We start from the raw sequence: 24,207 nt of genomic DNA on the forward strand, positions 1-24,207 counted from the left end.
CATCATTCTGGGCACATCTGACATTTCTTCATTTTTATTTAGAGCTTTATAGAGTCCAACTGATTCTAAAGCTGTGAAGTTGCTCAGGAATACATATCTGAATAACTTACATTCATCTACAATAAACTTTCTTTACATCATTGAAACTAGTGATTTCAACATTTTGAATAATGATTCCAAACTTTTGAATGGAAATGTATTTAATCCTTATTTATTTAATTTCAAGTCAATACAGCCATTACATTCTTCATTTTTCAATGTTAGGAAAGAAAGCATGTAACATATATTTACCACAAAATCAGAATTATATATGTATATAGTGTGTCCACCCTTTGCTTTTCTTCTAGCTTCCATTCTTTTTTTGAGACATGCTTTAAGTTTGCTTTAGGGGGACCAGCTATAAGTCATCTGCAGGAATATTTTTCCACACTTCCAAAGTTCAGTCTTAGTAGTTGGTTGCAATTTCTGCTTCTCATGATCCAAGTAATCCCAAACACGTTTAATGATGTTGAGGTCTGGACTCTGGGGTGGTCAATCCATTGTTCTAAAAACACCAGTATCCTCTTTGTTGCAAATTATCTTCTTTTTTTGTCTGTTTCCTTTTCTCAGTAAGGGCTTCTTGTCAGCCACACATTTTAGACCCTCAGCGTTGAGTAGTCTTCTCACAATGGAAGGATGGACATTGATATTGTTCTATCGCTCAAACTTAAAACCTTTAAGCACTGTTTGTCTGATGGTGTCAGTTTTGGTGGTCTACCAGGTCTTGCACGGTTGTTAGGAGTCCCATTTTTGTATGTTTGTTTTAGTCTTTATTGTCATTCCTCAATATAACTTGTATACACTGGAGTGAAATATCATTCTTCAGGCCTCATGGTGCAACACACAATGGCAGCACATTGCATAGGACTGCATAGAGTGCAGATACAGAATATACAGTAAATACACAAGACAACATACAGGGCAACAAATACATGGAATAGTAAATACATGACGCTAACTAGAAACTTGCTTATGCATGTGGATTATCATATGTCTTATATCAGAAATATCTCCTGAAAAATTAATTAACTCATACTTAATGGCTGTTTTGACTGGAAATGAATGATGGATGGTCTCTGATTTTTGCACAGTACTGTCCATAATAAGGATTTTCTAAGTCGTACAAGAAAATCTACACGCTCAGTCTATGAAGGGCGAGGGTGAATTTCACACAGGCAGTGTGTAATCACTTGGGACAAGAAAGAAGAAAAGGCTTGTGATACTTAAGGGATCAGAGGGCAACTCTCCAAAACACAAGCAATGACCGAAACCACACACACACACACGCCCGCAGGCACACACACATTCATGCAAACGACACAATGCAAGGTGTCACACACGTCTTAGAGAGAGAATTAGGCACTGCTTCCTCTCCCAGTGTACAAAAACAAAGCCACTCTTCCTCTGTGAGTGGACTCAATGCACTGCTATTTATAAACAATAACATGTCCCCCTGCCTGTCCTCCTGAAGAGCGCAGACTTGTTGGACACATTGTTTCAGACAGGGGAACATCTGTCTGCGCAGCATTGGATACGAGACGACACGGGCCAGCAGGACGGCACTACACAACTCTGTCTCAAAGTGTCCCAGGATGTCGCTGCCACAGGCGTCAATTACATCTCGTCATGTACGGAATTAGAACAGCTGCTGCCTGTTGAGCAAGGACAATAATAACAAATATAAATCTGTGCCATGTCATCTTGTCTTTGACAAAATGTAAAAGCATAATAAACCCCACTCAACTGCAGGCTTATTATTCAGTTATTAATTGCCAGGCTTATTATTCTGTCACTATGTTGTAAGCTGAATTATTCATTTACTAATATAGATTATTTGGTAACTACAGTGAAATATCATCGCTGACTAAATCTTAAAATGGTAACTTTGTAGAACAGGGCTGCCCAAAGTGTGGTCCATGGGCCCAAGTTGGCCCAAGGACATTTAATTTGACCCACTAGAAAGTCACCCTAAACTCACCCTGTCACTAAATGGGAGAACAAATACAGTTTTGTACTATTTGTAACTCATTAAACTCATTTTCCTTTTTAAATTGTATTTCTGAAATATAGTGTAATGTACAGTGCAAAAGTTTATTCAATTTCCAGTCAAACCAGCCATTAAGTACAAGATATTTATTTTTTCAGGAGCAGAAAATGCAACCAACTTCTAAGACTGAACTTTAAAGGGGGTGGAACAATATCCCTGCAGATTTCTTTGAAAAACTGAAAGCATGTCTCTTGAAAAGAATGGAGGCTGCAAAAAAGACAAAGAGTGGACACACTAAATACTGTAAAATTGATGTTATCTTTGTTTGTTAAGGCTTCTGTTTAACATTAAATGTATGTTTCTTAAAAACTTTAATGTCTGCTAATCTAACAAGACTTTCCAGGTCATGTTGTATCATTTCTATTAGTCCATTAATCATGAAGTGTAAAAAGCAGGTAGCGTTTACAGAATGTAATATGACAATGACTACATACTTTACGTGGTTATGAGAGTGAGAAACTAAAAGGTTCCTGCAGTTAAAGGGGATAATAATTCAGATCACATCAAAATACCCTGAAATCAGCTCTGAAACCAGTGCATCACCTTTGGTTTCTTTAGCATGTGGCGCTTGTGTCAGTATGCTGAGTGGACCTCCATCGCTTGGCAAGGAATTAAAGGGACTAGAATGAAAGCATGGCGGCACTTGAGACCCACTGAGAGGAGCAAAAAGCTCCAGCTTGGAATGAAAAAGGGCCCTGGGCATGCTTTATTGGAGGGAAATAATGTTGTGTCGTGGGCCTTCACCTTCAAAAAGAGAGCCAGCGAGACAGCACTAATCACAACATGTGATGAGACACTAGAACAAAGGCAAACGGCAGCAGAAAATAACAGCGTGGGAAACCTCTGTGAACTTGAGTTACAAGTGAAGCCCCCCCCTCCACCTCAACCACCACTACCACCACCACCACACACACACTCCACACTCACACAAACACACACCAGCTCCTTCGCAAACCCCCTCCGACGCCCCACCAACAATCAGAGGCAAACGTGGGGGAGTTTATCTTTACAACTAAGGCCAGGCTGGTAGCAAGAACAACAACATGAAAACATGCCCAAAGTGTTTCCTCTCATTCATGTATGCAGAACAAGGGGGCTTCTCCTGTGCGCTGATGACAATTAAGCATGCTGTGCACGAGTTGATAAGGATCCGGCGCCCTGCCTTTCAGCCCGCCACGTATGAATGGCTAAAGGCTCCATTCTGTGGGCTATTCCTGGGACTAAAAAGAGTCACTAGGTTCAGTGTTCTTTAAGGGGGTCACATTTGTCTTTATATAAGAGAGATCGAAGGACAATTGCACCAAGTTTTCAAAAATTCTGCATAATTTAATCATTAAGATTAGAGTGGTTTGAGTCAGAACTGTTCAAAGTGGTGGTGATAGGAACCAGACATCTGAACGTTTTAACACCTCTCAAAGCCACCTCACAGAAAGTTACTGCAGATACAAATATGTTATCTGATGCCTAAAACATTGTTGGATGATACTAAAACAGCTTTTGGCTTTAACTGTATTTTTAAAATACATGCGTGGCAGTACTACCTGAAGAGGTAAGCCAAAACAGTGCTCAGAGAAGCTCTTTTTTTAGATATACCACATCACATCCAAATCTCAAAATAAATGTGTAGTGTTCACTGGTTATTTTGGGTTGCAAATAAAATGACTACATTTGTGTTGTGACCTCTGGTTCCTATCATCAATGTAAAGAAAATCCAAGTGTCTTTAAAGTTACTTTAAAATGCACCATTTCACATGAACCCATTCCAAATGACTTTGTGTACATAACAATTGAACTATGCAGAAACTTTGAAAAAATGGTGGATATTAACTCACTAACTTTTTACCTGACTAACTTTTATCATGCATGTGCTGTCTCTACATGATATGTCTCTAGACGCATTCCTTTGGCAAATACTTCTTATGTTAAATTCTCCTCAGTAAGACATTTGTTTTATGTGTGTCAGGTTTGATGTATTTTCACCTGGAATTGTCTACAGTATATCTGTTTCAGAGGCTGAGGTTGGACTCAGGGGTGAGATTATACTTGGGAATCTCAAAATCAGACTCTGGGTAAGGCTGGACTCACATGTCACATTAGATACAGGATTGAGATTAGAGTCAGAGATTAGACTCAGGGAAGATTAGACACACAGGAGTTACTTTGGACACAGAGATGACATTAGGCTCAAGAGAATTTAGATTCAGGAAAGTGAGTTTAGTTTTAGTAGATGGATTAGTCTCAAGAGTCAGATTAGACTCATAGAGTGAGTTTAGTTTCAGTAGAGGGATTAGTCTCAAGAATCAGATTACACTCAGAGAGTGAGTTTCGTTTCAGTAGAGGGATTAGTCTCTGGAGTCAGATTAGACTCAGAGAGTGAGTTTAGTTTCAGTAGAGGGATTAGTATCGGGAGTCAGATTAGACTCATAGAGTGAGTTTAGGTTCAGTTAGAGAGATCCAGGATGAGATTAGACTCAGTGAGTAAATTAAGTTTCAGTTAACAAGATTAGACCCAGGATTGAGATTAGTCTCAGAGAGTAAATTCAAATTTACTGGAGAGATTAGTCCATGTGGTGAGATTAAACTCAGGGAGTACATTTAGTTTTAGTGGAGAAATTAGACTCAGGGGAGGGAGATATAACTGCAGTGACACGGTTTAAGATAGTGATATTAGTCTCAGGAGAGTAAGAGAGAGTTTTGACTCAGGAAAGTGAGTTTGGATTTGGGACACAGATTCTACTCAGGGAAGTGAGTTTAGACTCACGGGGTTGGGATTAAACTCAGAGGAGTAAATTTAGAGTCAAGGGAGTGAGTTTAGACCCAGAGGTGAGATTAGACTCGGCTGTTTCCCCCCTGCCCGCCGCCCTGCTCAGGATGAGTCAGTATTAGATTACAGGTTCACACGCCCGCGCGCAGACCGCCCGTCGCCCCGGCCAATTGCCCCATTCATTCCAGCGCCGGAGACGGCAGGTCGCCTCTGATTGGCTGTCCGCTCCGGCCTCACAAACTTTCCCACGGCTCGCGCGTGCTGACAGCCGGCCAGGGCGACCACGCCTGCGGGGGCGGAGTCTCGACTCTTCGACTCTTTCTAGTGGACAGCCTATTGGCTCTGCGTCAAGCCTTATGCAAAGCAGCGTGGGTGTGTTCCAAGAGGCGCCCTGGTAACCAGCCCGTCCATCAAACTCGAGCCAGCGCGCTAATTGGCTGTCTGTGCGCAGAGCCCCGCCCTTCTTGGCTCGGTGCGGAGTTGAAATGATACCGTGGGAAAGCTCGGGGCTTCAAACGGACAGAGCTCAGAATCAGCTGCACATCAGCGCTCAGAGAGAAAGAGAGAGGCAAAATGAAGAGAAATCACGATTTCAGTTCTTCAGACAGCGAGCTGGACGAGAATATTGAAGTGGAGAAGGAAAGTGCTGACGAGAATGTGTAAGTTATCGATTTTCTACCTAACTTGGTTCTGCCGTCTACTTTCAATTAGACACTAAACCGGACTTGACACTAATAACAGGCTCAACATCTTCAAAACATGTTCTCAATGTTTATTTCTGACCGCTTCTCTACAGTGGTGCCTGTAGACCAGGCTTAAGTTAGCTTCTTGTTTCCCGGTCCACCTTAAATGGTGCAGCAGTTACGATTCGCGTTCAGCGGAACCTGAGGAGCCAGAATGGAACTACTGCACAATTTAAGGTGGACCGGGAGAATTATAACACGAAGCTGACGAATAGGAAGCCAAATTCAGCTTCGCATATTAGAGACACATCCGCCCTGTCAGAATATTACAGCGAATTAAAACATGAACCACACGGTATCGCTGACAGACCGAAACTCGGCCGTGCGAGGTTAGCAGGTTTCGATGTGTTTCTAGTGAAAATCAATATTTTAGCATTACTGAAGCATGAAAACACTAATGACTGTGCTTTAAAGGGTTTCCCACAAAGCAGCAACCTTAATCTGTATTTTACAATGGACAAACTAGCCATTACAAGGTAACAGGAACCGTAACGTTAGCGGGCGTTATTCGTAAATATATTAGCTTATTTTCTGTATAACGCGACTTAAACAGACATTCAAAAACGCCTCCCGTTCAGTTTGTGTCGTCTTTACTGAGCTGGGTTTGGAAAAGAGCTAAATTGCCTTTAAAAAATTAAGAATGTAAGACTTTTAAGACTTTAAAATCTTCATTTCTCCTTTCAGCTGTATGAGCTCTCCGCTGGGATCAGTGTCTCCATCCACAACGTCTCAAGTTCAGGCGAGAAAACGGCGCCGCGGGGTGAGTATCTTTCAGCAGCTTTAAAGGGAGAGAACGAGGCTGAACTGCAAAACATATAACTTAATGACTTTGGACTTTTAACAGTAACTGTAGCAATAACTCTGTCTTTTCACAGATAATTGAAAAACGCCGCAGAGACCGGATTAATAACAGTCTGTCTGAGCTGAGGAGGCTGGTGCCCAGTGCTCTGGAGAAACAGGTGAGAGAAACACTGCATCCCACTTCCACTAATTGTTTTCTTCGGGTATCAGTTATATGTTTTAGCCTTAAACTTAGAGTGCAATGAAATCAACAATGTTCTCCCCTTTTTTCCCCAGGGCTCAGCTAAGCTGGAGAAAGCAGAAATTTTGCAGATGACGGTGGATCATTTGAAAATGCTTCATGCAGCTGGTGGCAAAGGTAGCATAGTTATTCTTTTTTAACTGAATTACATGCGAAGTCCAAATACAGAACCTTGCATGTCACATCTAAGTGCAAATCTCATGTAGAATAATGATGAGCAAGAAGCATTTTAATACTGCAAAAAGAGTCTCATCTCACTGAGATTGAGTGCAGTACAGTTAAAATTGGTCTAACAAGTGCCGTTGGTGTATGCATGCTTTTTATGTCATTGATGGTTGTAGTATTTTTTCCAAACTTAAATTAAACAGACTGTATACTGGCCACACAAACTTGATGCACCAACACAGAATCACTGACCAGTTGCTCTCTTTTAGGTTACTTTGATGCCCATGCATTGGCCATGGACTACCGTGGCTTGGGTTTCCGCGAGTGCCTGGCAGAGACCGCCCGATACCTCAGCATCATTGAGGGCCTGGACAACACTGACCCGCTCCGCATTCGCCTGGTGTCCCATTTGAACAACTACGCCACTCAGAGAGAGGCTCACACTGGCTTGGGTCATGTGGCTTGGGGCTCTGCATTTGGCACCCCGCCAAGCCACCTGGCCCATCACCTCCTCCTACCACAGCACCAGCAAGGGGCACCACTCTCACGCAGCAGCAGCAGTCCTACATCCACGTCTTCATCATCATCATCTTCCTCGTCATCCTCTCCCTCTGCACCTTCCTCAGAGGCCCACAGCTCCAGCAGGCTGAGCGGCACGGTAATCGCCGAAGCCGGGCAGGCCGGGCCCCTGAGAATGACCCCTGGCACTCCCTTACCTCCAGGCCTGACGGCAGCGTCCGCATCTAAGCTGTCCCCTCCTCTGCTCACGTCACTGTCCGGCCTGTCAGCTTTTCCTTTCCCTCTGAGTGCTTTCCCTCTGCTCTCGCCCGGCTCTCTGGGGCCAGCAACCCCCTCTAGCAGCCTGGGCAAACCCTACAGGCCCTGGAGCATGGAGATAGGCGCCTTTTGAACTTTTAAACCAGTTTACGGCGCTGAAGTGGATTTCAGTGGACAGAGGGCCAGACCAGAAATGACTCTGAATCTGAATCATTGCGAGAAGATGGAGCTCTTCCAGGCAGGACTCAAACAAAGTGGAAAAGAAGCAACAGAGGGCTAATGTACCAGACTGTTAGCTGTGTTGTTTTCTTGAAAACCTTACATTTCCATCCCCCTTTGAGAGACACTCCTCTTTCGAGCTAATCAGGGATAGTGCTGTGCTGATGGTCAGGCATTTGCCCATTAACTTCTTAGTCAAACTGTTTCTTTTGTCTTTAAGTAGAACAGGGTGCTATGCTGGTACAATGCCCTGCTTTGCTACTGAGTGAAACAGAGAGAGAGATGGAGAGACGGGTCTTTTGGGACTGAGGTACTGATACATTTCAAGTGGTGGAGAGCATTTGACCAGAACGAAAAATAATAGTGATTTATGGTTATAAATAAAAACCAGAGTGTTTTCCTCCTCATGTCCCAGTATTTTAATTTACATCCTTAAAGTTAAATTCTGTGGCAGCCTCATGTCTCCAGGGTGAAATATAAGGCAGTTATTGTACTCCCTCTCAGATCTTGGCAAGATGTTGTATTTCGTTTGTATTGAACATCTTCATGAAGGTGGGTAGCTATGCAATCAGTGATGTTACATGTTTTACATGGTATATGATGTTGGCTGTATGGTTTGGAGCATTTTTATGTAAATATATACAGTAAAACCTATGCAAAAACCTTTATCTCAGCTGAATTATTTGGATTTTTTCAACTTCTTTTTTTTCACTGCACTTATTTATATGAAATATCTCGAACTGTGGTAGCCAGTTGTTGGGGTCAAACCACTGCAAGACACCATTTGTAATTGTGACAGCCTTTAACACTGTTTTAGAAGGGACAATCTCTGAAAAATGGCACTAAGTGAACCATGTAAAATAGCACTCCGCTACTCCTGTGCGTCAGTCATGCTTTGAGACAAAGCTGATGAAAATACAGATTAAAACAGAAACACATCCTCACCCCAGCTCCACTCTCTCTCGGCGGTGGAAGTATCACACATAGCACAGCTACATCGAAAGTTAGTTGTCCAGAAAAGTGTAATGGAAAATACAGAGGTGTTTGTATATTTTATGTTTCGTAAAAAAACAAAGTGCACCGACAGTTCTGATGTGTCACCTCTGTTCAGCAGATGTGGTGGACAGCGTTGTGGCCTGTATCTCATTCATCTGTTGGCCTCATTCATCTGTTGGCCTTTTTTCTGCAATAAAGCATATGCGTGCAACTTGTCCATGTGCGTCCATGTATTCTTCTGGATAATTGTACTGGTTTAGAACATGTTCAGATTAAATACACATGATACTTAATCTCATACACTCTTTGAAAGCCTATTTAATTCTCATGTCCATTTATAACATACTGCAATCATTTTTCTAGTTACATTGCATGTGTAAAAGTTTTAGTGCCAATCTTCATCAAGCAATGTTAGTGTTGCACTCTGAAATGAACATGGCACAACTGGCCCAGAGTCATGGGGCAATGCCCCACCAACCAAAGTTAAACTAAACTTTGTCTGCTAGTACTACCTGCCACATGCACCCATTATAAAATCGATTAACACAGGAAGGTTTGTATACATCATTTTGTAATAGTTGCATTACAGGGGTTCACTGCATGTTGTGGGAAGATAAATGAGCAGACACATTTCATTAAGGGATTCTCTCCTGAGGGCGTGACTTCTTTGAACAGCTCTACCATTAATTTATTGACCCATATTTTAATATTTTAAAATAACTAGTAATAAAAGTACTGTCACGGAATAGGCAGAGATTTATATATTAGCAATTACTCAACTGATCAGTTAAAAAAAAATCAAGTATGTTAGTACATTCTCTACAGTGAATAAACCTAAAGATTTCTACAAATTTTTTTTGCACAATTTCTATTTATTTGCTGAGTTTCACACAGAAAAAAATTACTAACCATGAAATAAAGCAGGTGCCATAACTTTTGCACAGGCCACATTTTAGGTTCTATTTTTTCCCAAATCTATTAAATTAAGTTAATGAATAGTAATTGTGCATTGAAATTTGCAGACATGTGTTGTCTGTAGAGGATGTGTACTTATTTTCACCGGGAAAATCAACATAACGCCATTTGAACAGAGGTGCCTAAACTTTTGCATACAACTTCATGAGCTTTATGATCTTATTGAAAGGAATGAGACCAAACACTGTGTAGGCAGTGAAGACATCTATAGATGACAGAATCCGAATGTGTCTGTGTGAGAGAGTGTGTGCTATCACGCGGCCTCAGGGCCTCTGTGGCCTCTCTATGTGTTCAGGAAGCCATTAACAGCCAGGGGATATCCTGGACAATGGCAGGCCGCGCTGGCTCAGGCCGCGTGGGAAGGAGAGAGCGAAGGATAGAGTGGAGCAAGAGAGGGGGATAGAGGAATGAGTGAGAGAAGGAGGAGAGGGAGGAGACGGCTGCACAGTGCAGCTTTGTCCTGGAGCCATCGCAGCAGTACACACAAACTCCTGGTGTGTTGGACTCCCACGCTACTGCAAGCTCTGTGTGACTGCCAGCCAAATCCGTAAAACAGATCCTCCTCCTACACGCACCCCCATGCCAAGATACACTCCTCTTTCTCTCTCCCTGCCTCCATCTCACTCCATCCCTCCTGTTCTCTTTCCGTCTCCCTCATACTTTACCCCCCAGCCCTACCATCCTATAACATGTCTCTGTCATATGTTCTCATGAAGTCATGTCCTTGGAAGGCAAAGCACCCCAAATGTCAGCGAAATTAGCACTCAGATACAATGATTGCCAATGCAGAACAGCCATTGATAATGTGGACAGAAGCAGAGGACGGAAGCTAGTAAATTCCAGCTAGAGTAAGTCATTTGCATAATTAGGAACTGGGGCTTTTTTGCTTTCATTCCTCATTAGCCACATAAGCATGCTTGTTTGAACTGGTCCTTTAATTTTTACTGTGGCAGCTATTTGTTATGAAGTCAGCTGCTGCCACCTGCTGGTGATGCATGTTATTACAGCTTTGTGCGGAGACGTTACTGGTTACTAAATTTGAATGGGAAAACCAGAGAAGAGAAAAGAGGAGAATTACCACACTGTAATGTCTTCCGTGCTTCTCAAACGCTAGAGGGCGCTCTCGAGCGACTCCTAAATGAATAGGTTAAGATGGAGCACTAGAGCAAGATTCATAGCTTATAAATGCTTGAACATTTCTAATATAAAATAATACATTTTCTAATCTAACCATTTTCTGATCACAGAATAGCAGAAAATATTTTAACACCGCTGTTATATTTTTTTAACGCGCCTGAACTCCAGTTATAGGAGTTTAAAACGGCGCCTCATGACGTCAGTGAGCGCGAACAGCCAATGAGCTGCTTCGCTCGCCAACCAATCAGGACTCAGTAGCAGTAACGCTGGTGTCCTGCCGCCCAAAACCCGCTTGCTGTAGAAAAAAAGAAAAGTTTTCTTTGCTTTTTTAGTGAAATACATCCTTCTACTTCCTAAAATTAGAGGAAAGTCCTGGGCGAGTGATTAGAAACTGTTTTAACTTTTCATTTTCAGCCGTTTAGCTCCATTCAACCCAATCCATTGAGGACTCGCTCGCGGTCTCCCTCTGGCGTTTTGCAGTCCTGCTTTTGATATAAGTTGAAATAGGAAGAGGCCAGACCTTCAGAGCCGGTTTATGAGGAGCCTGGCCACTTCCTACTCCCCTCCTACTCAAAAACACGACTGCAAAACAGCAGAGGGCGCCCGCGAGCGAGTCTTGAGCTTTTAACCTAAAACATATTTTTTCAAATTCATTCATGGCAGATAGATACATGCAGGTTGTTGTAAGGCAAATTGGTACCCACAGAAAACCTTTTCTTTACATTTACCATATTTTTCCATTTTCACCATGGTGAAATTAAACTGAAGACCGCTGTACATTCCCTGGTAATTTCAGTAAATAACATGGTTAAATTTGTGTTGAAGTTGTTTGTGTTGTCGACCCCTGGTTCCTATCACAACCACTGTGAAGCAGTCCAGTCAGATGTTTCTCTAGAACGAGCATTTCACATAAAACATCTCTGAATGAGTATGTTCATATCGCGAAGCCTGTATTATGCAGAACTTTTTAAAATTCTGTGGAATTCTCCTTAAAGTATCGGCCAATATGAAAACCCATCTGAAGGCATCTCATGAAGCACTTATTTTTATCACCCCTACAAAATAAAGTCACATACTTAACAGAAAGTTGCATTATCTAAACTTCCTGAAGATTACTTTCATTTACCCTTTTACTCAAGTCATAGATCAAATGAGCTATTTTTATTAAATTAAGTAAATTATCACAGCGTCTTTAATGGGGCGGCCAGCCTTGTGACCGGAAGGTCGCCGGTTTGATCCCCTGAGCCGACAGGACATGACTTAAGTGCCCTTGAGCAAGGCACCTTAATAACTGCTCTCCAGGTGCCGTGGATAGGGCTGCCCACCTCCTCGGGCAAGTGTGCTCACTGCCCCCTAGTGTGTCTGTTCATTAGTATACATGTATGTGGGTGTCTCACTGCACAGACGGGTTAAATGCGGAGGCCTAATTCCTCTGTGCGCAAGCACAGTTGGCCAATGGTTCTGAATTATGAATTAATGTCCTCATGCCATTAGAAGGGATGCTAGTTAACCACATTTGATTAAACATATGCTTCCTGTTAGCCATTGTCAGCAACAAAGTTTTAGTAGTTATAAGGCCTAATTGGCATCCAGTAGCACCCATACTTAAGCTTAAACGTTCACAGTACTTTTGTCAATTTAAAGGAAAGGAAAAGTAAAGAGCCACAGACACATGCTCTCATTCACAGAACCCCAAACCTTTATTCACCACAGCTTGCTCACAAAGATAAATGTGTTAAGGGAAGAAAGCGCACAAACAGTAGAAGAGGAAGATGCAGAAGGAGGGTGTGTGATACTGGGTCTCCACCTGCACCAAGAGTAATGACACCCTCGCATCACGTTGGACACACACACACACTTATACACAGCCACACACACACCTATGTATGGAGGAAAAGGTGCGGTCACTTTGTTTTCTGTTCTTTATTGCGCCCCTATTGTGTCTGTCCTTAAGTTACTTGCGTATTTTCCCCTCTGCTGCTTTTGACATTTAGGAGTCCCTGATGTGCTCTGTAGACTGTCTCCATTAGTTTCTCTCTTTTTCCACCAGGCAGTAGGGCACAGAATGACATGATTACCAATCTGTGGTCATGCCTTTTGCCACCATTTCCACTGCCAAGTACCCTCCTTGCCAAGGTACTAAGCATGCCAAGTTGGAACGCATGGGTGGAGCTAGAAATGGTGCAGACCAACCATCACAGAATTGTCAAGTCATGTGATCACACAAGAGAACTCTACCTACTATCACTGTTCTGTTAAATGATGGCAAAGTACCCGACCAGGGTATGAATATTCCTGGGTTCGGACATGCAGTCGTGCCACACTGTGCAGTACTGCGTGGTGGAAAAACGCCACTTTTTGATTGCTACAAGAGAACCACAAAGGAACACATTCTGCTGTTCATTCTAGTCCTTTGTATTCTGGTCTATGGAATGGAAAAGGTCACAGAGTAGGATCTACAGTATATGGGCACAAAAGTGACCATGAGGCACAGATGTCATGTGCCGAAGGCAAAGCTGAAACCAAAGATTTAGCAAGCTCCTCCTGAGCAATATGTCATCTTTGCTAAACCAAGGGTGTGCCTCTCGTGTGTACGCACGAATAAGCAGTGTGTGCATGTCCATCAATGAACAGTGCATGTGTTTGTATGAAAAGAGATAAAGACCAGAGAGAGATAGATAGATAGACAGCGAGAGTTGGCTCATATTGAAGCTCCTGTGTGATCTACCTCTTACAAGAGTCAGAAGTTTTGTGTGGGTGCTGTGACTTGTTATGCGCTCCACATGGACACAGATACGAACATGGCAATTGGGGTTGAAAGAGGTGAAACTGCGAAACGTCAGCTAGCTGGCAAACTCACAAACACCAAAGCCTGGTACGAGAGAAACTGCAGCAGATTCGAGAGATAAAGAGAGAAGAAATGAATTACATCCATTAATACAGAGAGAGTGAGAGAGAGAGAGAGATAGAGAGAGATAGAGAGAGAAAACTATAAAATGGCTCACTGCAATACTTCTGTATTCTCATATATAACAAAAAAGGAAGTATTTACAAAAAAAACAATACCCACTTTCACTGGTTTCGTTTCAAATTTCAAGCAAAAACATTCTTGTTTAGGGAGCAGTGGGATGCAAGATACTTCTGTTTTTCTCTTTTTTTGGGGGGATGGGGGAGAGGTGTGGTGTTGGTGAGGGGTTTGGTCGGCCCTACTCCCTCACGGTGGGTGGGTGTGGCGGGGAGGGGGTAGCTAGGGGTGTCCGAGACTCTTTCTCTACATAAGGGCGGGGGTCAGGCGGATGGGGGTCAGGGGATAGAGGGTTAGAGAGGGTGCAGTAAAGGTGAAGAGATGCTCATGCTGTCAGCTCTTCCCGCAGCTCTTTGTTCCTGCGCACCACCTTGGCATGCCTCTCCTGCACGGAAAAAAAAACAAAAAAAAACAACAACATTCCATTACGTTTTTTAAACACACTGCAAAGCAAGCCTTTTTCAGTCATTTCATATGGAGCAGCAACCCACAACATATTTTTACAGTGGGCAAAATCTCAGCCTTGTCCTTACCAGGCATACAAGGGTTTTTTATGATTGATTGAGGTATATAATATAATCTATCTCATGTAACATTTATCTTATGGACACAGTGAGTGGACCTATTTGCCAAGGCCTCATTCGTGAAACACAAGCAGAACAAATCTGTGTGTGAACTGTTTGTAAAATAATTTTATGTAAATTTCCGAAATCATTAAATTGTTTGTAGTCTTGAAATGTTTGTGAGTATGAACAACATTTACAGCTCCTCCTGACCACACATTTTCTGTTCTTTGAGAAAAAAATGACAGGACTGTGTTTTGGTACAAATATGAACTACTGATTTAGCAGGTTAAAGTAAACTTAGCAATTAACATAAAGCAAATAAATGTTCTGCTTCCTTTTTATTATTGCCTGTTATTCAAAACATCTTTCTTTAGCTTGTAGCTTACTTAAGATTCCATTAAATAATTTGTTAGAATTCTTAGAATTATTAAAACTGCTAGAATTTATTGTGGAGCTACTCCACTGATAAATCCTCAGAGCAGGTGGCTTACAGTCACGCACATGTAAGAATGTGGTCTATTACTGAGCCCACTTTCACTCTGTTTTTCAATGGCCAGGACCCCCGCAAAACCACCACAGAGCAGATATTATCTGAGTGGTGGATCATTCTCAGCACTACAGTGACACTAATGTGGTGGTGGCATGTTAGTGTGTGTTGTGCTGGTGTGAGTGGATCAGACACAGCAGTGTTGCTGGAGTTTTTTGTCCTTCATCCTACGGGGGTCTGACCATTGAAAAACAGAGAAAAAGGGGGCTAATAAAGTATGCAAGGAAGCAGAGTAAATGTAGAACTATAAAGTGCAACTATATGGTAAGTGGAGCTGACAAAATGGACAAACAGTGTAGATACAAAGAGGCGTACTTAATGAAATTGCCAGTCCCTGTATGTTTTTGGTTCTTTTTATTTGAATTATTTATTTGAAACATGTTAAAAATATGAGATTATTTAAAATATCACTATCAAAAATCACAAACGTGCTAATTTTATTAAAATGTAATTAAAGAATACATATAAATTAACTTTTGATTCCTTGAGCATTGCAAGCATATGTCATGAACACTAAAATGCCCACATGCACATGACTGTGGACTACTGCGACAGAGTATAACAAGGAAACAGTGTCATTCTGCAATCCTAACTCTTTCACTACTTCAATTCTTCTCTTTAGTTTGACCTAATTCAATTCATTTCACATCCTCTATTCAATCTCAGTGCTCACCTTCTCCTGTAGGCGCTCGAGCATGGCCAAGAGAAGAGCCTTACGGTTCTTCTTGATGTGCTCCATCTTCATGGTGAGTTTCTCCTCTGCCATCTTGCTAAAGTTGCTGTTCTCCTCCATGGCTTTCAGCAGCACATCCCGCTCGTGTTCACGCTTCTCAGCCAGAGCCTTTAGCACCTGAGCCTCCTGAGACTGCGGACACACACAGAGAGATGGAGAGAGGGAGGGAGGAGGGAAGGAGGAGGGAGAAGGAGAATGAGTGTGAAGAACAGCAGAGGACATCTGGATAGCCACTTTCTAGCAGATATTGCTGATCAATAACTGACAGCCTGACAGGGGGCAAAAACTGTCAATAACCTTCTAGAAACTGCCGTACCAAATGAGATTAACTATGGTTTGCCAAATTAAATCAATATTGCCAATAAGTAACTGATGTCTAGAATGAAGTATTGCAGATAATTGCACTCTGTTGTTTCCATTTTTCAGAGTACAGAACTGAGACATTTACTTAATAAATGATAAAAGAGTCCAATCAACTAAAGAAGGCAAAAAATCCACTTTTCTTTTTTCTAAAAATATAAATGTTGCATCATTTTTAACATTTTTGTACAAAGGAATTTTATAGATATAAGAAAAAATAGTGGGTCTGAAACAAATATTCGATGATTAAAATATTTGAAAAAAAGGAATATCCATAAAAAATAAACTCAGGCACTTCTGTAGGGAAACAGACGTTTATCAAGTCAAATACTGGCATCTCAACAGCCGCAGCTGCAGCTCTGCACACTGGACTCACGGATTTGGTTTGTCACAACTCTCGAAGTTCTGGGCGACAATATCTTTTAACTCTAGGTTCAGTCCACAAAAGCTTCCTACTGCTCGCTAGCAGGCTCTCAGCTGCATTTATAATCAAGATGAAATGACAGCAGGCCAACTACAAAAGGTATTCAGACAGCACCAGCTGTTAAAGTTTAGCGCATGCTCCGGTCTAAAGCGGTTCTGAGCGGCTTAAAAGCCTTCATTACTTCTCCACTCACTGACAGGAGTTCACCGAAAAGTCGTTTTCATTTTTAAGCTGACGGTTAAAGATGATGGAGCGCTGCTGCAGCGCTCACTATTCAGAGCCAGATCAAGGTTGTCAGATTGGGTAGGATCAAGCATTTTTAGTTCAACTTTGCTTAAAATAATTATTTAATATATAAATACTATATAATAATATATAAATATAAAAACAAATACATAAATACACTTTATGCACCATTGTGAAATCAATATCAATAAATGAATAAATAAAAAGAACACAATTTCTATTTAATCACTAAATTTAAACATCTTTTCTCATTTGTTACAAAATATTCAAAGATTATATTTGCAAATAAAGATATTCGGTAGTTGCAGCCCTTAAAAATAAATGTTGAACCCGTTTAAATTGGTCACTGGTAATAAATCAGTATGCGTAAAACCACAGGAAAATTGCTGGGCACTAATTTGAATTTGGCAATATTATTTGAATATTGAGAATTCACTCACTCTCCTTCGGTCCTCGGCTGCCTCCAGCTTCTTCTGAATGTCTTCCAGAGAAACGTCCCTCTTCTTGGGGGGAGTGGTGATGCTGTACCCATCAGACGTTGGGGAAGGAGGTTTCAGGATCACCTCAAAGGCCTGGCCAGAGGCTCGCTTATTAATGGGCTTGACCTTCATGTCTGAGCACACAGAAGTCAAGGTGAGACATATGGTCACCTTTTAAACACAGCACTAGACTGGAAAACATTCGTTATAACACTTTTGAAGATTACTGAAAGAATCTTTGATTCATGGAGGGATTCACCTTACATATCCATTAAAACTTCATTATAAAGCAATCAAAGGCATCTATCAGACATTTACTGACCTTAATAAAAATGAATGTCTAATAAATGTTTTATGCTGGCATGTAAACCTTGAGCTTGTGTTAACACGTGATCCGGCGAGCACTTTACAACCATTTTTATGGATGCGAATGTTATTGGATAAACTCATTACCATTTTCATTTCCTACCTTCAAACTCGCCCATCATCTTATTGTGGGCCTCTGGGTAAAAGCAGGAGCAGATGAGGGAGACAAGGGACAGCTCCTTCATCTTCTCTTTGTAAGCTGCAGGGAAACACACACCACATCAAAACAGAGTCCTTGGCCTAGATTTGCTATCTAAGTCCCTCTATGCTTATTACAGATCACATCCTCACACGCTGTGAAAAATAAATATTCAAAAAACCGACATGAAAAACAGCTTCAAAGCAGGTTTCTCAGAGGGCTGAATTAACACAGGCATTGTCTCCATTTTTGTGGGCGGTTTTTGAAGCCTCAGAGGAGGTGGGTGGTGGTGGGGGGGTGCCGTGTCCTCGAATGCTCCTGTTTCCCAAACAACCATATTCCCCATAGGATTCCTCCTACTGCATCAAAAATGAGTTACATTATTTATTTAGTATGTGTTGGACTGGTATGGCTGACTGAAATTCCTGTTTAGCTGGTATAGGTTTGATCGGGCAAACCAGTTTGATGATAATTTACTCCAGATTAGTATATATTCTTGATAGATTTTTGATAGATGCTATTGTTCCTGTCAAAAAAAAAAATCTTATCTCCTTTTTTTCAGCATTTGTGCATTTGAGCACAGCATTTGTCCTTTATATTGTGTCAACATTTTATGATGAATGGAACAATAGAAATGGTCTAAGATTACTATTTTGGAGATCTTTTTTTGGGCAGACATGATATTACATATCTTACTTTATTAGTAGTATAGTAGTATATGTATGTTGTAGTCATTTTTAACTATAGTTCCAAGCATATGGATCTATCCTTAGCCATTCAATTGCAATAATTTAAATAAGGGGCAATTTAATGCAAACTGTCATTCTTTTGTTCTTTCCCACACACCGTGATTTTTCTTTCTTATTGCTTTGTCTTTATTTAAACATTCCCTTTGTACAATCATTCTAATCTACACAAACAGAACATCACTGACTAATTAACTAAATGCACACATACTTTAAATACTATTTGGGAAGATTATAATGTAGATTTTCAGTCTGGCAAAGAATTGTGGGGAGCTTTTCCAAAAAATAAAATAAAAAAAAAGCTGAAATCCCACCAGGTTTGGCAACATTTTGGTTTCCAACCAAATAAACGTAAAGGACCACTGGATGTTAACAGTGTTACATGCCATCTGTGCAGACTATAATTAGTAATATAAAATAAGTAATATTAGAAGCTAGCCTAATTAATAATTACATGTTGCATTACATTACAATCAAGCTATAGGCTAAGCTCCAAAGCTCATTGTACCGTCATACCTGAATCTGGATGATGATTACACTGTTTATCGAGATTCTGCAGACGACAATCATTTGTCTACATTTACATTATCATCCAAGCTTAGTGGATGACTCTGAATCACTGAGAAATGTGTTCTTCTGCTATTTTGTTTTTGAATGATGTATTGTTTGCATATCATCTCCTTCTTCTTCAGTTATTTTGTAATAATATGGATAAGTACAATATGGATCCAGTCATTTGCAATTATTGCAAATTATTGTTGTTTTTCATATTTGATATCATAATAATGGTTGTACTGCTGATATTTGGAGAATATTTAACTGTTTCTTCAAATATAATTTCAAATAACTTCAAATATCAATGTGAACAGTCTGAATACATGAAACAAAGAAACTCTGGTACATGAGATCTTCTGTCTAGTAGACAGTAAAATGGATGAGCTGTATTGTTAGTTAGATCGCATGTCATATCCCAACTGCAATATCTGTCATAAATAGCGCACGCTTTGTCTATATCAGGCAGTTCTGCTGTTATCATTGCGGCCGTCTTGTAAACGGTAACCTTATAGGAGAAGGAAAAAACATTCTTAACTTTAATGCACGTTAATCTAACAACATTTTACTATAACTAATCGTGGACCTTTTCTATTGTTCCCTCTGTAATGAAAAGTTCACACAATGTAAAAGGCAAATGGTATGAAAAAAAATTAAAGCGTAAAAAAATACTTTTAGGAGGTTAGGATAAGACAGTGATGATATGCCCTCTGCAGCTGAGTTTCAGTGGAGTATAAATCTTGACTCTGATAAGTGTTCAATTCTGATCTTATCAAACTGGACATGAAACACTTTTTCTAGCAGATTTCAGACAGCTGCAGCAACACCCTGCTACATCCAGCACTGCTGCTTTGGGTGCTGTCCATCCAGCATCAGAAGAAATCTGATCGTCTCTTCCTCTCTCTGAACTCGTTAACCCTTTCCCCATATGCTGTGGAATCAAAGACTAGAGGCAGTGAGGAGTCGGCAGCGCTCCCACCGGGATTATGAACACTCAGGCAGGAGAAAAGGGTGGTGGAGGGGGTTTGGCAGCCAAATATTGAGCGCTCACACTGAGCGTTCGCACACACAAGCAGCCATTTCCCTCGAGTTCTTCAGTGAGGAAGAAATGAGGGAGATTGGCAGTTCAGTGGAGCATGTAATTCAGGTTAACTGGCTGGTAAGCAAGTCAAAAAGGAAACGTCAGACAGAGCCTGGTGTCTGTGCTCTGAAACTGCTATTATTAGAGAGCATCATTTAGAGAATGTCTCAGCTGTCCAAACCTGAGAGACCACGCCCATAATCCCTATAAACCTATACTGATCACTGGATTGGTAAAAATGTACTTTATAATCTGTATAGACATGATTATGTTTCTGTTATAAATTATTGCTGTCGTATCAAAAAAAAAGGAATATTTTACATTTGAAAATGTCCTCTACATTGTTAAAACATTTCATGATGAATGGATCAATAGAAATGGTCCATTAGTACTTTGAATAAAACATTTTATTCCTTCTTCTATAAAGCTATCAATTTGGAGATATTAGGTTTTATTACTACAGCAGCAATATATTAGAATAGCTTTTTTGACTATTTGCCTATATTAGAATTTCTAACTATGCACAACGTTATTGGAATCATATTGGTATCAACAAATATTTGCTTAAAAATATATATGTTTATATCTGGGCTATATTTCAGAACAATATTTGATGATGTACAAGCAGGATATTTTTGCAATGTTGGGCTTCTGTGCTAAAATATCTGCATTCTTTTAATTTTACCGCATTTGGAACCCTACAGAAATAAATACATTTCTCCATAATGCTTATCCAGGTGGATCTAATCCGAGTTTCTCTATTTTATACATTGGCCAATGTGCACAAAAAAATACATTTACCATTTAATTCCTTTGGTGAAGAGACATGAGCTGCAAAATGTCTACAATAACAGGTTGGTGACAAAAGCCACATCAATAAGGAAATGGCTGCCTTTTGTGTTGCTTCTTTGATAATGCATCAGCATGGCCACCCTGGAAATCAATAATCACCCTCCTTATGCACACTTCGACACACACCCTGTGTCCAGTGCAGCGATGCAGACCTTCTAGTCCCATGGAAACTATCACCAAAGGCAGACATGACAATAGTCTTTATATCACCCGTGACACTGTAAACACACACAGAGCCTAAACGTTAGTCATGCTTGTCAGAAAAGCTTGTGAGGCATGGTGGAGATGGCTAGACTCAAGAGACTAAAATGTCACATCTAAGATATACAGCATAATGTTCAGCCACACCCCTGTGGTTTAGACGTAAATTAGTGGTATCTGGTATCTCTATACTTAAAGCTATCAAGTGATTCAGAGCATTTGTGCATTTGGTCTTCTATGAAAGCTTTATCTGAGAGAAATAATGCTGCTTGATTGGATTTGCGGATCGGATTGGATTAGTTACACCCAACCAAATCCCCAACTCAAAGCTAGAGGGAAGATGTGAAATACATTGAACTAGGCTAATGAATACCGGATGTAGGAGACAATTAAGCTCTCTCAACTTCTGGATAATGGTAAACATCGGCCTCAAAAGGCAGAATACCACAATCATCATTCTGGTTTGGTGAACAGACTATTAGGCCTTATGGTATATCCCTAACTTCTTTCCCGTCAAGACAATAAGGTGCCTGGATACATACATAAGGCACTCTCCACTAAGAGCTGCTCAAGGTCTTATGAATATTCCATTGATTGTATTGATTGACATGTCCTTTCTAATTTGCTTGAGTTTTAAAAAAGCCTAAAATGCCTTTCAATGCATTTCACAATGGTTTGCTCTGTTTTGTACTTGAGAAACATATCTAGTCCTGTCTTGATTACTCAATATTTAAAAATCGATCAAGATTTTCCTTTTCAATGAATCAGCAATGACTGGATGCAAATTTGCATGATGATAATGCATGTTTTAAATTATACTACTGGTCTCTTTTACACAACACACCCATTAATATGCATTTTTTGCCATATATATATATATATATATATATATATATAGTATATATATATAGTTTTTAACTACATCTATTTATAATCTTCCTTGTTCATTTCTTTCCCAGCAAAGTGCAAAGTATGTTAGTATGTTGGAATCTTTTGAAAGCCTATGCATGGTCTATAGTTAAGTCTTTTTGATTGTTTGGCCTAATTTTATCTCTAATTACTATAATCAAGAGATTCCTTGATTAGTAATGTAATTAACAGTAACAGCTCTAATTATGGCACCATAACTCTGGACCTGTTCATACTTTCCCTGAAAAGCTGAAAGAACAGGTGCACTATTTTCCTTGAAAATAAATGTTTCTAGTTGAGAGTTCCCAGTCATCATCGTTTTTTCAGGTGACAAGAAACGACAACTAGAGCAGCGAGCCTCACCCACGACCCCAGCGGCACAGCTCCACCACCCCACCGTCTACCCATAATTCAATGAGACCAGCATGCACCCTCTGCCTGGCCCGCCCCACTTCACTCATCCAAATCTCCAGAAGCAAGAAGACATGTTTATGAGCCAGACGACTTGAGGCCATACACATTTCTATTACAAGGGTCTCTGAGTGCATGCACGCATCCACCCATCAGTCACTGCTGCAGACAGCAGTGTCCCAGTCAGAAAGGCATGCATATGAATAGAGCTGCTCATGAATTAATCATCCACATCAGTGTGTGATCTTATTAATCAATTTATGAGTAAGGAGGTGACATGTGAAAGAGTGCAGGCCTACAGTTTAACCTTTTTAGTAAATAAGAACCACAGCTGAACAGGAATAGGTCAGTGGGTAATAAACACCAGGCCCATCCATGAAGCCAAATTACATTACATGAAAAGGTTTGTGATGATAAACTGTCAGATATTGAGATCAAGTCGAAATCAGAGCAAATCTGACTGCATGTGGACACAAATAGGACTGAGTCAGACACAAACGCTGGTGTAATCTCAGAAACTCACAATATCAGCAGGGAAAAACGAATGGATAAGCTTCTTCGTGGCCGTTTTACGCATTCACCATGTCATAACCCATTTTGTGCTGACAGCCTGGTCTGCACGATGCTGCACCCACATTTAATTGCTGCACCGGCTGTGCTAATATCAGTGATGGAAAATAAGAGGGGGCGTATGGTCTGTACTGCCTTCTGACTGCGCTGCGTCCGTCATTGTTCAGCTGTAGTCGATCATATGGTGCGCCCTGGATCTTGGGTGGGGTCCTTCTGCATTATGCTGGGTCAGGCTCGAGATTTGGGCGGCACGTGCCGCATCATCCGCTCGAGGACCGTAACCTGGTCGTCTTGAATCCATTTCAGAGCATTTCTTTGTACATGCGTTTGTAAATAAATTAATTAATTAAACGAAATCAAATGAATGATGGTGCATTGAGCATTCCTGAAGGAGATCTAGGCTACCGACGCGCTCACCTATGAAAAGCAAAGGCGCTGTTAAAACTGGAAGATGGAACCTGCGTCAAAAAGGTAAAACACGCTATGCACGAGTCATTTGGGTTTTTTCTTTCGTTCATTTTGTCTTCCTCCCTACATGCAGTGGACTCTGCCTCATCTCTAGTCATCAGCCAGCGGGCAGACCGAGTCTTTTGTGCGTTAAGGGTGTCGCCTCCCTGCATTAGCATCTCACAGCGCCGTGCAACCTGCATCGAAAACAGCAACCCTTTCAAAGGAACCGAGATAACAGCCCAGTCTTACCGATTGCGGTCTTGGCCATGGTCGCAGGTGGTGCCGTGACTGGTGCTGCGTGCGTCCTACTGAACGATGTGGAGAAAGAGGACCGCCGTAAGGCACTGAGTCAGCAGAACAGCGCTCTGGGTGCGGAGAGAGAGGAGAGGGGCGGGGCTTAGGAATTCATTATGAGCCTCAGATTGGATAGCAGAAGGTCAGGGTTGCCAGATTGAAGTGAGTGTTTCCAAACCAATCACGTGTAAAACGATAGTTTGGTGAAAATTCTAATTTACCTCCCACCCCCCTCCCTCCCCCTTGTAATCTACCGGAATATATTTAGTGTCTGAAAGCTGCGTCTACAGTTTTGCACAGCTAACAAAGCTAAACTATGGAGCCCTGCTGGTGACATCCCATATAAATAAAA

The 24,207-nt window shown here is 41.1% G+C and overlaps 2 protein-coding genes across 2 annotated transcripts; one reads left to right on the top strand and one right to left on the bottom strand.

Annotated features, from left to right (window-relative positions):
• The first annotated feature begins 5,372 nt into the window (after positions 1-5,372).
• hey1 (hes-related family bHLH transcription factor with YRPW motif 1) lies at positions 5,373-9,009 on the top strand. The gene is made up of 5 exons (XM_036566328.1): positions 5,373-5,509; positions 6,278-6,353; positions 6,469-6,552; positions 6,671-6,752; positions 7,070-9,009. The coding sequence occupies exons 1-5, from the start codon at positions 5,424-5,426 to the stop codon at positions 7,708-7,710; spliced, it is 969 nt and encodes a 322-aa protein (XP_036422221.1). The 5' UTR covers positions 5,373-5,423; the 3' UTR covers positions 7,711-9,009.
• A 3,571-nt stretch (positions 9,010-12,580) lies between these two features.
• stmn2b (stathmin 2b) lies at positions 12,581-23,946 on the bottom strand. Its single transcript, XM_036566329.1, has 5 exons — positions 23,811-23,946; positions 17,754-17,849; positions 17,246-17,418; positions 15,716-15,907; positions 12,581-14,314 (listed from the first exon to the last, which is right to left on the bottom strand). Exons 1-5 carry the CDS (start codon positions 23,827-23,829, stop codon positions 14,255-14,257), a joined length of 540 nt encoding a protein of 179 aa, XP_036422222.1. The 5' UTR covers positions 23,830-23,946; the 3' UTR covers positions 12,581-14,254.
• Positions 23,947-24,207: the final 261 nt, after the last annotated feature.

This window comes from Colossoma macropomum, unplaced genomic scaffold, assembly GCF_904425465.1.
Source record: "Colossoma macropomum unplaced genomic scaffold, Colossoma_macropomum, whole genome shotgun sequence".
In the NCBI taxonomy this organism is placed as follows: domain Eukaryota; kingdom Metazoa; phylum Chordata; class Actinopteri; order Characiformes; family Serrasalmidae; genus Colossoma; species Colossoma macropomum.

Excerpts from the sequence above, each read along its gene's own strand:
- hey1 (XM_036566328.1), top strand. The coding sequence starts at position 5,424 with ATGAAGAGAAATCACGATTTCAGTTCTTCAGACAGCGAGCTGGACGAG. Across the intron at positions 5,510-6,277 it reads GAAAGTGCTGACGAGAATGT|CTGTATGAGCTCTCCGCTGG; the intron begins GTAAGTTATCGA and ends TTCTCCTTTCAG. Across the intron at positions 6,553-6,670 it reads CCAGTGCTCTGGAGAAACAG|GGCTCAGCTAAGCTGGAGAA; the intron begins GTGAGAGAAACA and ends TTTTTTCCCCAG.
- stmn2b (XM_036566329.1), bottom strand. Across the intron at positions 17,419-17,753 it reads GATGATGGGCGAGTTTGAAG|ACATGAAGGTCAAGCCCATT; the intron begins GTAGGAAATGAA and ends CTGTGTGCTCAG. Across the intron at positions 15,908-17,245 it reads CAGCCGAGGACCGAAGGAGA|TCTCAGGAGGCTCAGGTGCT; the intron begins GTGAGTGAATTC and ends GTGTGTCCGCAG.